A 14,187-nucleotide genomic window follows, 5' to 3' on the forward strand; every position below is an offset into this window, starting at 1 on the left:
CAGCTGTTCCGCAGGAGAAAGATGAGGCTTTCTGCTCCTGTAAAGATGTACAGCCTCAGAAACCCTGTACAGGGTCGCTATGGGTCGGAACCGACTCCACGGCACATAACCACCACCACCACCAAACTGTGAGAAAATAACATTTCTGTTGTGGTGTGTCTGTAAGGCAGCACAGGTGGTGTGCCGTGGAGTTGTTTCCGAATCATAGCAACCCTGTACAGGGTTTCCGAGGTTGTAAATCTTTATGGGAGCAGAAAGCCTCATCTTTCTCCCACGGAACAGCTGCACTAGAGGAAAGAATTTGGTGCTGGAGGAGTAGGATGCTGCTCTACCAAACACCTAAAACATGGAAGCAGTTTGGGCACTGGGTAATGATGGAGTGGAAGTGTACTAAGGTACCTAACAGTGGAAACCTAAATTGCCTTGAAGAAGCTGTTGGTGGAATTATGGATGTCAGAGGCAATTCCAGCAAGAGCTCAGAAGAAATCAGTGCTGTTACCACTGGAGATGGCTCAGATGCAAAGAAATTGCAGCAGCAGAACCAGGAGACTGCTGCAAGATGGCAGGGGGTGTTGAGCCATGGAGCCTGAGACCCGGAGACCTGCTGAAGCACAACTACCCCAAACCTTGCGTGTGTACAAAAACCCAGTATCTCTGAAATACAATGAAAAGAAATCTGGGGCAGTTCGGCCCTTGGATCACTCCATGGGAGAAAGATGAGGCTTTCACTTTCCACAAAGGTTTACAGCCACAGAAACCCTACACAAGGTCAATATGAGTCAACAGTGGGTGGGTTTTGGCCAGTACCTTTGCAGGTGATTGCATTTTAAATTGGGTTTTCTTTGTTATGTTAACAAAGCTTTACCCTGGAAGGTGTGTCGTATAAACACTCTTTTGGATGATAAAATGTAGAATAACCTCAGGAGCAAGCAAAAAAAAAGGGAGAGTAGATGGCACCTCAAGATGACTTAGGCTCTTCCCCCAGGGGATAAAAAAGACACCAAACTCCTGCCCTAGGGGACTGAGGAGAATTGCTCCCCAGGGGTTCTGAAGCTGTCAACCTCTACTGAAGCAGTCTACCTCAGATTTCTCCCCAAGGATCAGCTGGTGGATTTGAACCACTGGCCTTTAGGCTAGCAGTCTAGTACTCAGGTGCCCTGAGCCATCCCTAAATTCAGGCTGCTAGCCTCCTGAATAAGAAAATAAATTTATGTTCTTTAAAGCCACCTGTTTGTGAAAAATTTGTTACCATAAGAAACTAAAACACCATCTTGGGGTCTCTATTTTGATCAACTGCCGTTTAGTTGAAGTCTTTCTTGATGACTGGCCATCTCAGATGGGACACAAAGGGCAAATGCCTTCTGTGAAATAGATTTAAGTTCCTGGGCCAGTACCGTCCTGGGGTGAGGATTCTAAGCCCAGCCCAGTGAGTCTGCAGGTGCTAAGGATGAGAAGTGTGTTTCTGCTGCTTTATCAGTAACTCGTTTATTTTGTCTGGAAGCTGCTAAGATCTTGTCTTTATCAGCAATTTCACTGAGAGATGCCAAAGGCGTGTCCCTTTCTCTTTCTGGAACCCCACCCATATTTCACATTTTCAGACCAGGGAAAATTCCCATCGTACTTATTCATCTCCAGACCTGCTTATGTTCTCTGGAGGCCTGGCACTTTTGACAGGTCTTCCAGCCACCTAGCCTGTCTCTGCTCTCTAAACTTCCATCTCTGTATCTTGGACCACATTTTGTCTCTTCCCTTGCACCACCTTCTCATCTCCACTTCATGGCTTGGGTTTTCTAAATTTGAACCTCTTTTCTTGGACTGGGCTGGAAATGACATGTGCTCAGGATGTCCTCTTGGTCCCTCTTGTCCCCAAGCCAGTCTCCTGCAAGGTCAGTGAGTTCTAGTCAGAGCACCTTGTCTGACTCCCAACTCTAAAGCCAGTGTCCACCTCCTGCCTACACTGGATTCTCAGGGGCAGCCCACATGATATTCAGGGCAGGAGGGGCTAGACAACAGTGCCATCACCTCAGAGACATCATGGGGTGGAGGGGAGCTCCTGATCCCCACCTAATGATTGCGGTGTCTACGCTTCTTCCTATCCATGCCCTGAACCAGGGAGCACCCCATCTGAAGCCCAAGACAGGTTTGGGGGCTGCATTCCAACCTGGCCATCACCTGAGACTTCAGAGGTGCTATCCATCAAGTGCGGCCCTACCTCAAGGGTGAGGCTTAAAGGTAAACACTGAAACACACACACACCTTCAGCTTTCCCCAGCACCAGAACCAGTCCTCATCCCCAGCCTCCAGTGAGGGGCCCAAACTACAGGGAGCTCCATTCCTGAATGACCTTTAAGGGTAGGGATCCCCTGGAGGGCAGGCTATGAGACACAGTAAGGTCACTGCCCCATGGGCTGGGCTGACCCAGCACCTTGAGGTGATACAGCACCCACTTTCAACCCCAACAACCACCAGGCATGGACCTCAGCTCATAGTGGGCATTGGGCCCTACCTGGCCTGGCCATTGAGGATGGACAGGCAGAGCCCCAAGTGACCTGTGTTGGAGGGACAGGCCTGGCTTTAGGATGAGGTTCCTCCCCCCAAATTCTAGGTTCCCAGGACACTGGACACACCTTTAACATTCTGAGGTTAGACCCCATACTCCCTCTCTGGGCCACTGCTGAGGTGGGTGGAGGAGGGTTTGGGGCCCAGCAGAAACCAGTAGATGTGGGGACAGGACCTAAGGGGAAGTTGGTGGCTGCCGTGGGAGAACGGGGGCTCCCTCCTCACTCTTCAGTTCTGGATTTGGGAGAAATTGCTCACCATTTGCAGAAGTTCTTGGGAGCCAGGCCCAATGTGGTAATAGGCTGAGATACAGTAAGACCTCAGTACACATCTCTTCACTGGACACCCTCCTCCCAACCTGCCCCTTGGTACAGCAGGAAGGAGCGGAGATCTCACAAGCTGAATGGCCAAAGCCACCGTGGGTCACATCTTTTCCCCCAGGGCTCCCTGCAGGGCTTTATTAGATGACCAAACAGGTGAGATAAAGGAGGTCTGAACCAGGTTTGCAAGAGGACCTGTTGGCTACATTAACCCTTGTCTTTCCACAGAGGAGCCCAGGCCCAGACCGGAAAGAGACTTGACTGCTCCCCACCGTAGGTTCACAGAGCCCCGACTCAGGCCCTCCGGGATCACAGCTGCGGCCTCCGAGGAGATGCCATCACGCCAGTGCCACGCGCGAGGAAGCGGGAGGGCTTTCCTATGTGGGCGCTAGCTCCCCTGTCCCCACCCGCGGCGGAGATGCCATCATGTCCGTCCTCCAGCTGCCCGGAATGAGGTAGAGGGGTCTCCCTGAGGCCTCTGCTCCTTCCAGACGGGTGTGGGGGAGGGTGGGGTTGGTCCCTAATGTCTCGAGCCTCCCAGGTTGCTGTTCTGCACCCTAGGCGCAACGAGGCGGGCTCCGGGGGCATCTTTCCTGCATCCTTAATCCGCCAAGTCCGACTCTCAACTCGCATACCCAGGCACCTGGAGCTAGTGCCTGCGCACCCCGAAGGCCTTAAAGACAAGCCCCGTGGACAGGGTGTCACGCAGGCCAAGGGACAAGGGACATAGGCACCCCCATTTTACAGCTGGGACGCCTAACCGGGGGTGGCGCTGAGCCCAGAGCCCGCAGGTGAGTTGGTCTGGCCTCCACGCGCCCCAGCGGGCCGGCCCCTTTCCTTACCCCCGGCGCATCCAGCCAGGAAGTCGAGCGCCATTGCCCGATGCCCGGCGCGGCCGCCTTCCCCTAGTTCTGCACCTCGTCCGGACTGGGTGGCCGTCGGAGCCCCGATTGGTGGTGTTAGGGCTCGGTCCGGCCGCCGCCTCCGTGCGCTGAGCTTTGGGCGCGCCGGGATCGGCGGCGACGGAGGCGGCTCGGTGCGCTACTCCTCGCCGGACTCGGCCCCGCTGCCTCGCTCACTGCCCTCCCGCACACCCGCAGACAGCGGTCCCTCACCTCGGGCCGGGCCGGCGCGGCCCCAGCGGGCACGCAGCGCAGCCAATGGGCGGGCAGGGCAAGGACAACACCCCGGGCTCTGTGCCCCGCTGCCGCGCCTCATTGGCTGGGCTCGCGCGGAGTGGGCGGAGCTCCGGCGACGTGGCTGGTGGGCGGGTAGGCGGGGGAGGTGCAGCGGCGCAGCAAACAAAGAGTGTGCTTAGTGCGCCCGCCCGCGCCGGCCCGGGCGGGAGAGGTAGCTCCGAGCTAAGCGGCGGACGGTGTGGCCCGAAGTCCGCTTATGAGCGTGGTCGGTGCGGGCCCGGAAACGCCCGCGTGCGCCTTGCGGGGCCGGCTGGGCTGGGCTGGGCTGGGCTGGAACGGCGCTCTCTCCAATGGGTCCGGGAGCCCGAGATCCGGTTGCAGATCCCGACACCGTCGCTGGGCCTCAAGTGTCCTGACCTGTAGAATGGGGCCACGTGCCACGGTAACGGGCACGAAGCTCGAGAATCCCGGAGGTTGCAAGCACGATTCGTCATAAAACTCCTTGGCAGCGAACAACACTCCGGAAGGATGCGGGGGCCTGGGAAGGCTTTGGAGTCAGGGAATTTCTAGGTGGAGGTGGAGAGCTGCAAAGCCGAATTGGCATGCAGGCGCGACCCTGTGGGAGAGGGTGGCCAGCGGACACCGGGAAGGGGCTTCGGCTGGAAGTGGTCCCCACGACAATGACAAGAGGGAGAGCTGGACTCCGGGTAACCGTGGGGACTGGGCTCAGGGGGTGAGGGTAAGGAGGATCCCAGTCTGACCCGGCCTCCCTGGACTCCTTGGCACTGGCCATGATGAGGAACCTCCGGCCTCTGTGAGGGGTCCAGTCAGCATTCGGCATCCTCATTACCACAGAGATCCGTCTGTCCTGGCATGGGACCGGTTCCGAGCAGCCCGAGGACGGTTTCTCCACATTGAAGTCAAGACCACCGCTTGGACAGTGTTTGGAGCGCCCAGTTTTGTTCAGATTTTACCGTTTCTGAAATTGGGATGAGAATTACAGTGATTAGAATGCTCCTGGGCAGGTTAGGAAGATTACATAAAGTTTGGTTGTTGTGAAGTGCAGTAGAGTCGGTTCCCACCCATAGCGACCCTGTATAGGGTTTCCAGGGAGCAGTGGGTACGTTTGAACCATCGACCTTACAGTTCAAACGACTTTGCAGTCCAGCACATTAATCCAGAGCACCAGGAATATATGGCAGTGGTATGTAAACCCAGAAGTATGGTGACCATCTGGGAACCCAACCATCCTTTCTTCTTAAAATCGAATTAGAATATTCACTAAGCAGAGACCCAAAGCCAGGTCTGCTGACCTCCATGAGTCCAGTGTTCATGATGGTGGTTGGGCCCTGAACTAGGGGTCTGGAGTCCTGGGTTTGAAATCACCATCCTCTGATTCAACCCTCAGTGGAAGGGTTAGGGTTAGGAGGAAGGCGGGGCCGGGCAGAGACCCCTGGGCCAGCAGAAGCCCAAACCTGAAATGAGGGCAGACGTTGATTGGGGGTGGGGTGCTCAGGTGTCAGGAGTCCTCCCCAGGGCATGACAGTCAAACTGGACAATTTCTGTGTGGTCAACTCTCCCTAGGATCAGGGTGTCCCTGGGGTTCCCCATGCCTCAAGGGGTAATGCACTAGACCCAGGTGAGTTCCTGGTTTTCATGGTTCGGGAAGAAAATCAAGCTAGAGAATCATTGAGGGAAAAATTCTAAGGAGATGAGGTCAACGTGTGCCTTTACTTTGTTTTTTTAAAGAAAAAGGACATGCCTTAAGTTAAGTCTGTCTTAGAGCTAGTGGCACTGAGCCCTGACTCCCTGATGGTCTTTGGGGAGGGGCCCTGCAGCCTGGTGCATGGTGGGTACTCAGTAATTAAGCTTCCAGAAAGCTCCTTGAATGGCAGCTCTGGTTGGAGGACTCAGGAGACCCAGTAGAGGAGGTGTGAGGTCTCCGGCTAGGACTCTCACGGGAGAAACTTGAAGGTAGGGCAGGTTTAGGGGGACCACCTGAGGCTTGTTGGGTTTAAGAACAAAGACTCATCCAGTATGGGAGTGGGAAAGGGCAGGTCTGGGACAGGTGAATGCCTCCACCAGGGCACCTTGACGTGTTCCTAGCTCATGTCCTCAGTCTCTGCTCAAATGAGCACTTGTTTAGGGAAGTGGAAATGAAGGCAAACCCTGGGAGGGGCTGGTGTCACCAGGAATGAAGACAGTTGACTGTCTCATACCCCTAATGCTGCTGTAATGGAAATGTGAACGGGAATGAATTTTCTCACCTCAGGAGGTTCTGGTAGCATAGTGGTTGTGAATCGGGCTGCTAACTTCAGGGACAGCAGTTTGAAACTACCAACTGTTCCACGGGAGAAAGATGAGGCTTTCTGCTCCTGTAAAGAGTTACAGCCTCGGAAACCCTGTACAGGGTCGCTATGAGTCAGAACTGACTCCACGGCACATAACCACCACACCACTAGGAGGTTAGAAGTCTGAATTCAGGGTGCTGTTGGCTGTAGAGTTAACTCCTTGTCTCAGCTTCCCTAGAGTTCTTGGTGGTTGGTCCTTGGAGATTTCCACATGGCATCTCTCTTTTCCCCATTGTGCTCATCTCTCTGTCTCATATCTCCAGAGTCATTAAGGGTTCAGGTACCTCCTACACTGCTATTGCCTTATTAGCATAACAAAGAAACCCCTATTCTCAAATGGGATTACATCCCATTTAAATAACAATAATTTTTAAAATAATATTTTTACATAATAATAGATAATAATAATAAACCCAAACCCATTGTCTTGGAGGAAATTCTAGCTCATAATCACCCTATACCAAAACAAAAAACACCCCACTGTCTTTGAGTCAATTCTGATTAATAGCAATCCTACAGGACAAAATAGAACTTTATAGGGAATAGGATTTACAACAAATATTTTGGGGCGGGGAACACAGTTTAGTTCATAACAGTGACTGACTAACCGTTTTAAAACCTTGTCCTGCCTGGAAACCACATCTCCTAAAATAAGGGAATGTTATTGGTTGGCTGTCAAAGTGTACGGGTTTTCATTGGAAGCCTGGAGACCAATCGGACACCTGACCTTCCAGGGGATTTCACAGCCACTGGGAGAGACCAGCAAGGAGAAGAAAAGTCGAGGCCAAGTACATGAGCACGTGATGCCTGTGTCTTCTCGGAACCCCTGTTACATCAGCATTTTGTCTGTTTCGTTTCATTTCCTGAGGATGGAATTACAGTACAGAATGTACCTTTTCAAAGTCCCCATGTTCCACAGCGCCTCATTTCCCCTACAGGGCTCAAGGGCAGGGCAATAGGAGAGCGGGGGTGGGGGTGGAGGTGGGGGGTGGGGGGTGGTTGGAGGAGGAGGGGCCCTCACAGAGGACTAAGAGTTCAAGCCAGCCCACTGCAAAGCGTCCTGCACTTACGACTTTGTGCAGAGGTAGATCACTGAGAAGCAGATCCTGCCCTCCAAGTGCTGAACTCACTAACAGGAGGCTGTGGTCAGTCACTGTGTGGATGAGAGGCTGGAGTTCAGGGTGCCACGGGGGCAGGGGAAGAGAGACAGCAGGTGTAGTTATAAAAGGGGAACGGCCTGCTGGCGGTCAATTCCTGTTCCTCTTGGAGTAGAATCCAAGCTCCTTGCTGGGTCTGTGAGGCCCAAGGAAATCTGGCTGTGACTTCCTGTATCCTCTGCTCCCCTTGTTCCTTCACGACAGGACCACATTTGGGGATGCTGGTGGAAACTGTCCTTAAGGGCAGACTCAGGAAGGAGAAAGCTTGGTGGCATTTTCCCAACCATTTCCCTTTTAAATCTCAGCTCCTGACTGGGTGACCCTTGGAATCTTCTTTGCCTCAAGTTTATCATTTGTAAAATGGGATCGTGAGGACTCCAGGGTATGGGGCAAGTGAAGGACAGCTCACAGAGCTTAGCACTGCTTTGTTCTTCCAGCGTAAAGTACAATGGCCTTCAACTGTGGTCACCTCAGCAGCAGGCAGGAGCAGGACATAAAATGTCCTCCAGCATTTCCTAAGGGCATCTTCAGCTATAAGAAAGGGTGAGGGAAATGGGACTGATCTCTCTCTGGGGAGGTCCACTAATGCTGTGTGAATCTCCTAGGGCTCACCAACAAGGTGGATCATGTTGTTAGAGGACATCAAGTCAGTTCCGACTCATAGTAGTCTATGTATTTGTACGTTGTTGCTGGTAAGTGCCAGGCTCCCAAATTTCTTGGCTACTCATCTGTCAGGTTGTCATACTGTGGTGGCTTGTGTGTTGCTGTGATGTTGGAAGCTATACCACCGATATTTCAAATTCCAGGAGGATCACGCATGGTGGACAGGTTTCGGTGGAGCATCCAGACAAAGACAGACTAGGAAGAAGGACCTAGGGATCTATTTCTGAAAAACTAGCCAGTGAAAAGCTTACAAATAGTGAGTAGATAGAGGCACAATGATGTTCACAGCACTATTCACAATATCAAAAAGATGGAGATAGCCTAAGTGCCCATCAGAAGAAGAATGGATCAACAAACTTTGGTACATACACACAATGGAATACTATGCAACCTTGAAGAATAACACAGAAGCTGCAAAACAATACACTGCCTGGTCCTGGACCAATCTTAAATGATCGCTACGCTTGAGCCCATTGCGCCTGCTACTGTGCCAATCCATCTTGTTGGCAGTCTACCTCTTTTTGCTGACTCTCGATTGTCCATCTCTTGAAACTGGTCCCTCATGATAATATATCTGAAGTATGAGAGACAAAGTCTGGCCATCCTGGCTTCCAAGGAACATTCTGGCTCTACTTACAACACAGATTTGTTTGTTCTTTTGGCAGTCTGTGGCACTTTCAATATTCTCTTCCAACACCATAACTCTAATGCATCAGTTCATCTACGGTCTTCCTTATACGTTGTCCAACTTTCACACGCATATGAGGTTATTGAAAATATCATGGCTTGGGTCAGGCGCACCTTAGTCCTCAAACTGACATCTTTGCTTTTGAAAGAGGGAGGGTGGCAGATGAATAATGAAGACAGGTGAAGACACAGGAAGATATGTATGTGTTAAAGGGATTGTGGTAAATAGTGATATTTACCACTTGGAACAACAGTGTTCTGTGCGTAGATACATGGATTGAGACACAGGCTGAATGGGTAAGGGAGGAAGAGTGGGATATACCTCCCACTAATATTTGAGTTTGAAAGAGGATTGTGGTACATGAGTATTTACCTTTTCTGCAAACACAAACTATGAATGTGGTGGAGCATACGGCGGGCAAAATGATGAAAACTTCCTAGATATTATCAAGCATCTTAAGGCAATAGGCCTGGGGGCTCAAGGGAAACCATGGTCAATTTGCATAACATCATCCACAAAGGCAATGTTCTAGATCCTGCCTGGGTGAGTAGCATCTGGGATCTTGAAAGCTCATGAACAGCTGTCTAAGGTGCAGCTATTGGTCTCTCCATGTGTGGAAGAAGGAGAGTGATGAGAACTGAAGAGGTTTGGAATCAATTAGTCCAATAGACTCATGGACCATGTGACCATCAGTCTCCATGACTCTGAGACCAAAAGAACTAGATGGTGCCCAGCTACCACCAAGTGCCCTGAAAGAGAGCACATTAGAGGATCCCAGATAGCCTAGGAGAAAATGTGGAACAAAACTCAAAATTGTTTAATAACTTAAAAACAACACTATGTTTACTGGTCAGAAAGAGATTGGAGCAATTTGAATGTATGGTCTTTGACCACCCTTCAGGTCTGAAAAGGAATTCATCTTTGTGGCTCAATTTTCAGCCAAGCAGCAGGTAGACTTGGAAGGAGGGATAGCCACACTAGCAAGGTATGCTCACCTTGGAATGGTCCATCATTCAAAATCAAGAGGGCAGCACATGTCTAAGGACAAAGTTGAGAAGGGATAGGAAGGTGGGTGGAATATAAATAGGAACCACAGGGAGGGAGCAGGATGACTTTTGTTGCGTGGAGGGATTGTAATCACTGAGATGAAACAGTGTTGAATATAAAGCTGATGATCTTGTCTCTAAACTTTCACTCAGTTAACAATAAAAAGTTAAAAACAACAAAAACAAAAAATAACCTTATGAATAGCAGAATACAGTATGATATAGTGTCAGAAGATGAGCCTCTCAGGTTGGAAGGCACTCAAAATGTGACTGGGGAAGAGCTGCCTCCTCAAAGTAGAGTTGACCGGGACGATGCGAATGGAATAAAGCCCTCAGGACCTTTACTTGCTGATGGGACACAACTCAAAATGAGGAGAAACGGCTGTAAACATCCATTAATAATCAGAACATGGATGTATGGAGTATTAATCTAGGAAAATTGGAAATGGTCAAAAGACTAAACGGAATGCATAAACATCGATATCCTAGGCATGTTGTTGTTGTTAAGTGCTGTAGAGTCACAACCCTGTACAGGGTTTCCGAGTTTGTAAATCTTTACAGGAGCAGAAAGCCTCATCTTTCTCCCATGGAACAACTGGTAGTTTTGAACTGCTGACCTTAAGGTTCGCAGTCCAATTTGTAACCACTACGCTACCAGAGCTCCTTATCCTAGGCATAAGTGATACTGAAATGGACTAGTGTTGGCCATTTTGAATATGACAATCACATGATTTATGATGCTTTAAATGACAATTAAAAAGGAAAGGTGTTGCATTCATCATCAAAAAGAATATTTCAAGATCTTGCAGGACAAAGCTGTCTTAAGAGTCGAGCTGCAAGCTCAAGGTCAGAAGTTTGAAACTACCAGCTGTTCCATGGGAGAAAGATGAGGCTTTCTGCTCCCGTAAGGATTTACAGCCTTGGAAACCCTGTACAGGGTCGCTATGAGTCAGAACCAACTCCACAGCACATCACCACAAGAAAGACCAGTTCATACAACTAATATTCATACTTATACACCAACCATTTAAGCCAATGATGATGAAATTGAAGAATTCTACCAAATTCTTCAGTCTGATATTGATCAAACATGCAATCAAGATACATTAATAATTACTGGTGATTGGAATTCAAAGGTTGGAAACAAAGAGGAAGGATCGGTAGTTGGAAAATATGGCTTTGGTGACAGAACCAATGCTGGAGATCACATGATAGAGAATTTTGTAAGGCTAATGATATCTTTAAAGGAGCTCTGGTAGCGTAGTGGTTACGAATCGGGCTGTGAACCTTAAGGTCAGCAGTTCGAAACTACCAGCCGCTCCACGGGAGAAAGATGAGGCTTTCTACTCCTGTAAAGATTTACACCCTCGGAAACCCTGTACAGGGTCACTATGGGTTGGACCCGACTCGATGGCACTTAACAACAACAACAACAATGATATCTTTATTGCAAGTACCTTCCCCCCCCCCCCAAAAAAAAAAGACTGGGATTCTTTATTTAAATCAGCAAATTCACATTCCTTTAGTCCCAGAGCATGGTGGGCAGCCCTCCCCTCCTCTGTCCCCTCACCAGCACCCGTTAGTCACAGCAAGGGGAATGGAAAATGAGAGGCCGAGGGCCTCTCCTAGGGAAGGCTGCCCCAGATGTGTGGTGAACGAAGTCCAGCTGTGGCTTGGAGTGGCAGCCACCATAGCCCCTCCCTATAAATTAAAGCTCTGCAGTCACAGCTGGTGGAAGGAAGGCCAGTCTAACGTCAGGAGGCCAGGAGGCAGCACCCCTGTAACCCCCCGGCCCAGGAATCGGTTGAGGGCAAAGCCCAGGGGGAAGAGAGATCATAGGGAAAGACAAGAGGAATTGGGGGAGAACCCACAAATTTTGGTCCCAGGGGAAAAAAAAAAAAAAACAGTCCAGTTTGCGGGAATTTGGGGAAGGGAATGGGAATGTATCAGTAAGTCTGGCAGAGGCCACTTTTGGGGACCCTCCAGAGGAGACAGACCAGGCTAGACCCCAACCTTGGTAGAGGTGTACAGGGGTACTCAAGGAATGTCAGTGCTTGTAAAAAAAATATATTTATACATATTAACCATTCAAAGAGGGCAGAGCATTGAGGGTGAGGTCAGGATCAAAGGATCTGGAGTGGCGTCCCATAGCCCGTCATGCCTACCTGAGATGCCCCACGGTTAGTGGCCATCTGCAACCCTATCACATTCTGGCCCTCTTGCAGCTGGTTGAGAAGTTCTGAGGGTTCTCCTTGGATTTCTTAGGAAAACAATTGGGGTCCCCAGAAAAGAGTTCATCATCTTGAGCTACTGCCAGACTGAAGACCAGAAGAATTGTGGAATGCTATCAAGAACATCATATGGGAAGAAAGCAAAAGGTCATTAAAATGATAAGAAAGAAGAAAAAGACCAAAATGGATGTCAGAAGAGATTCTGAAACGTGCTCTCCAGTGTAGAGATGCTAAAGCAAATAGAAGAAATGAGGCGGTAAAAGAGCTAAGCAGAAAATTTCAGCTCGAGAAGAAAAAGTCGAATATTATAACTAAATGTGCAAAGATTTGGAGTCAGAAAACCAAAAGGGAAGAGGACGCTTAGCATTTCTCAAGCTGAGGAAACAAGAAAAAATTCAAGCTTTGACTTGCAATATTGAAGGATTCTCTGGGCAAAATGTTGAGTGATGCAGAAAGCATCAAATGAAGATGGAAGGAACATACAGAGTCACTGTACCAAAAAGAAATGGTCAACTTTCAACCATTTAAAGAGGTAACACATGATCAAGAGCCAATGATCCTGAAGGAAAAAGTCCAAGATTCATTGAAGGCCTTGGCAAAGAACAAGGTACCAGGAATTGATGGAATACAAATTCGAGTATTTCAACAAACTCATCCAGCACTGGAGGCACTCACTCATTTATGTCAAGAAATTTGGAAGACAGCTACCTGACTAACTGATTGGAAAAGATCCATATTTGTGCCTATTCCAAAGAGAGGTGACCCAACGAAATGCTGAAATAATTGGACAATATCATTAATATCACATGCAAGTAAAATTTTGCTAAAGATAATTCAAAACTGCTGTTAACAGTACACTGACAGAGAACTGCCAGAGGTTCAAGCTGGATTCAGATGAGGATGTGGAACAAGGGATATCATTGCTGATCCCAGATGGGTCTTGGCTGAAAGTAGAGAATACCAGAAAGATGTTTACCTGTGCTTTATTGACTATGCAAAGGCTTTTGATTGTGTGGATCATGACAAGCTATGGACAACATTGAGAAGTATGAGTATTCCAGAACACATCATTGTGGCATGAGGAACCCGTACATAGATCAAGAAGCAGTTGTTCAAACAAAAGAAGAAAACACTGAATGGTTTAAAATTAGGAAAGGTGTGCATTGCATTCTTTCACCATGCTTATTCAATTTATATGCTGAGCACATAATCTGAAAATCTGGATTATATGAAGAAGAGCATGGCACCAGGATTGGAGGAAGACTCATTAACAACCTGTGATATGCAGATGATCCAACCTAGCTATCTGAAAGTGAAGAAGAGGACTTACACTATTTACTGATGAAGATCAAAGATCACAGCCTTCATTATGGTTTGCACCTCAGAGTAAAGAAAACAAAATTCCTCACCACTGGACCAATAAATAACATCAACATAAATGGAGAAAAAAATTAAAGTTGTCAAAGACTTCATTTTGCTTGGATCAACCATCAACACTCACGGAAGCAGCAGTCAAGAAATCAAATGACGTATTGCATCAGGCAACTCTGTTGCACAAGACCTCTTTAAAATGTTGCAAAGCAAAGATGTCAGCTTGAGGACTAAGGTGCACCTGACCCAAGCCATGGTATTTTCAATAGCCTTATATGCATGCAAAAGCTGGACAGTGAATAAGGAAGACCGTAGTAGAATTGATGCATTTGAGTTACGGTGTTGGAAGAGGATATTAAAAGTACCATGGGCTGCCAATGGAACAAAGAAATCTGTGTTATAAAAAGTACAGCCAGAGTGCTCCTTAGAAGCCAAGCTCACCAGGCTTCATCTCTCAGACATATTATCAGGAGAGACCAGTGCCTGAAGAAGGAGATCATGCTTGGTAAAGTGGAGGGTCACAAAAAAAGAGGAAGACCCCCAGCAAGATAGATTGTCATAGCAATGGGCTGAAGTATAGCCACGATGATAAAGTTCGCAAAAGACTGGGCAGTGTTTCGTCCTGTTGTGTACAGGGTTGCTATGAGTCGGTACGGACTCGA

At 48.8% G+C, this 14,187-nt stretch overlaps 1 protein-coding gene across 1 annotated transcript in view; it reads right to left on the minus strand.

The window, feature by feature from the left end:
- The window catches only part of SLC25A29 (solute carrier family 25 (mitochondrial carnitine/acylcarnitine carrier), member 29), a 12,272-nt gene extending 8,402 nt beyond the window's left edge, over positions 1–3,870 (minus strand). Inside the window, exon 1 of the mRNA XM_006839525.1 lies at positions 3,722–3,870. Within this exon, the coding sequence (XP_006839588.1) occupies positions 3,722–3,755 (34 nt within the window). The 5' untranslated portion in view covers positions 3,756–3,870. The remainder of the gene's footprint in view (positions 1–3,721) is intronic.
- Positions 3,871–14,187: the final 10,317 nt, after the last annotated feature.

The sequence above is a fragment of the Chrysochloris asiatica genome, unplaced genomic scaffold (assembly GCF_000296735.1).
Source record: "Chrysochloris asiatica unplaced genomic scaffold, ChrAsi1.0 scaffold00025, whole genome shotgun sequence".
NCBI classification, from domain to species: Eukaryota; Metazoa; Chordata; class Mammalia; order Afrosoricida; family Chrysochloridae; genus Chrysochloris; species Chrysochloris asiatica.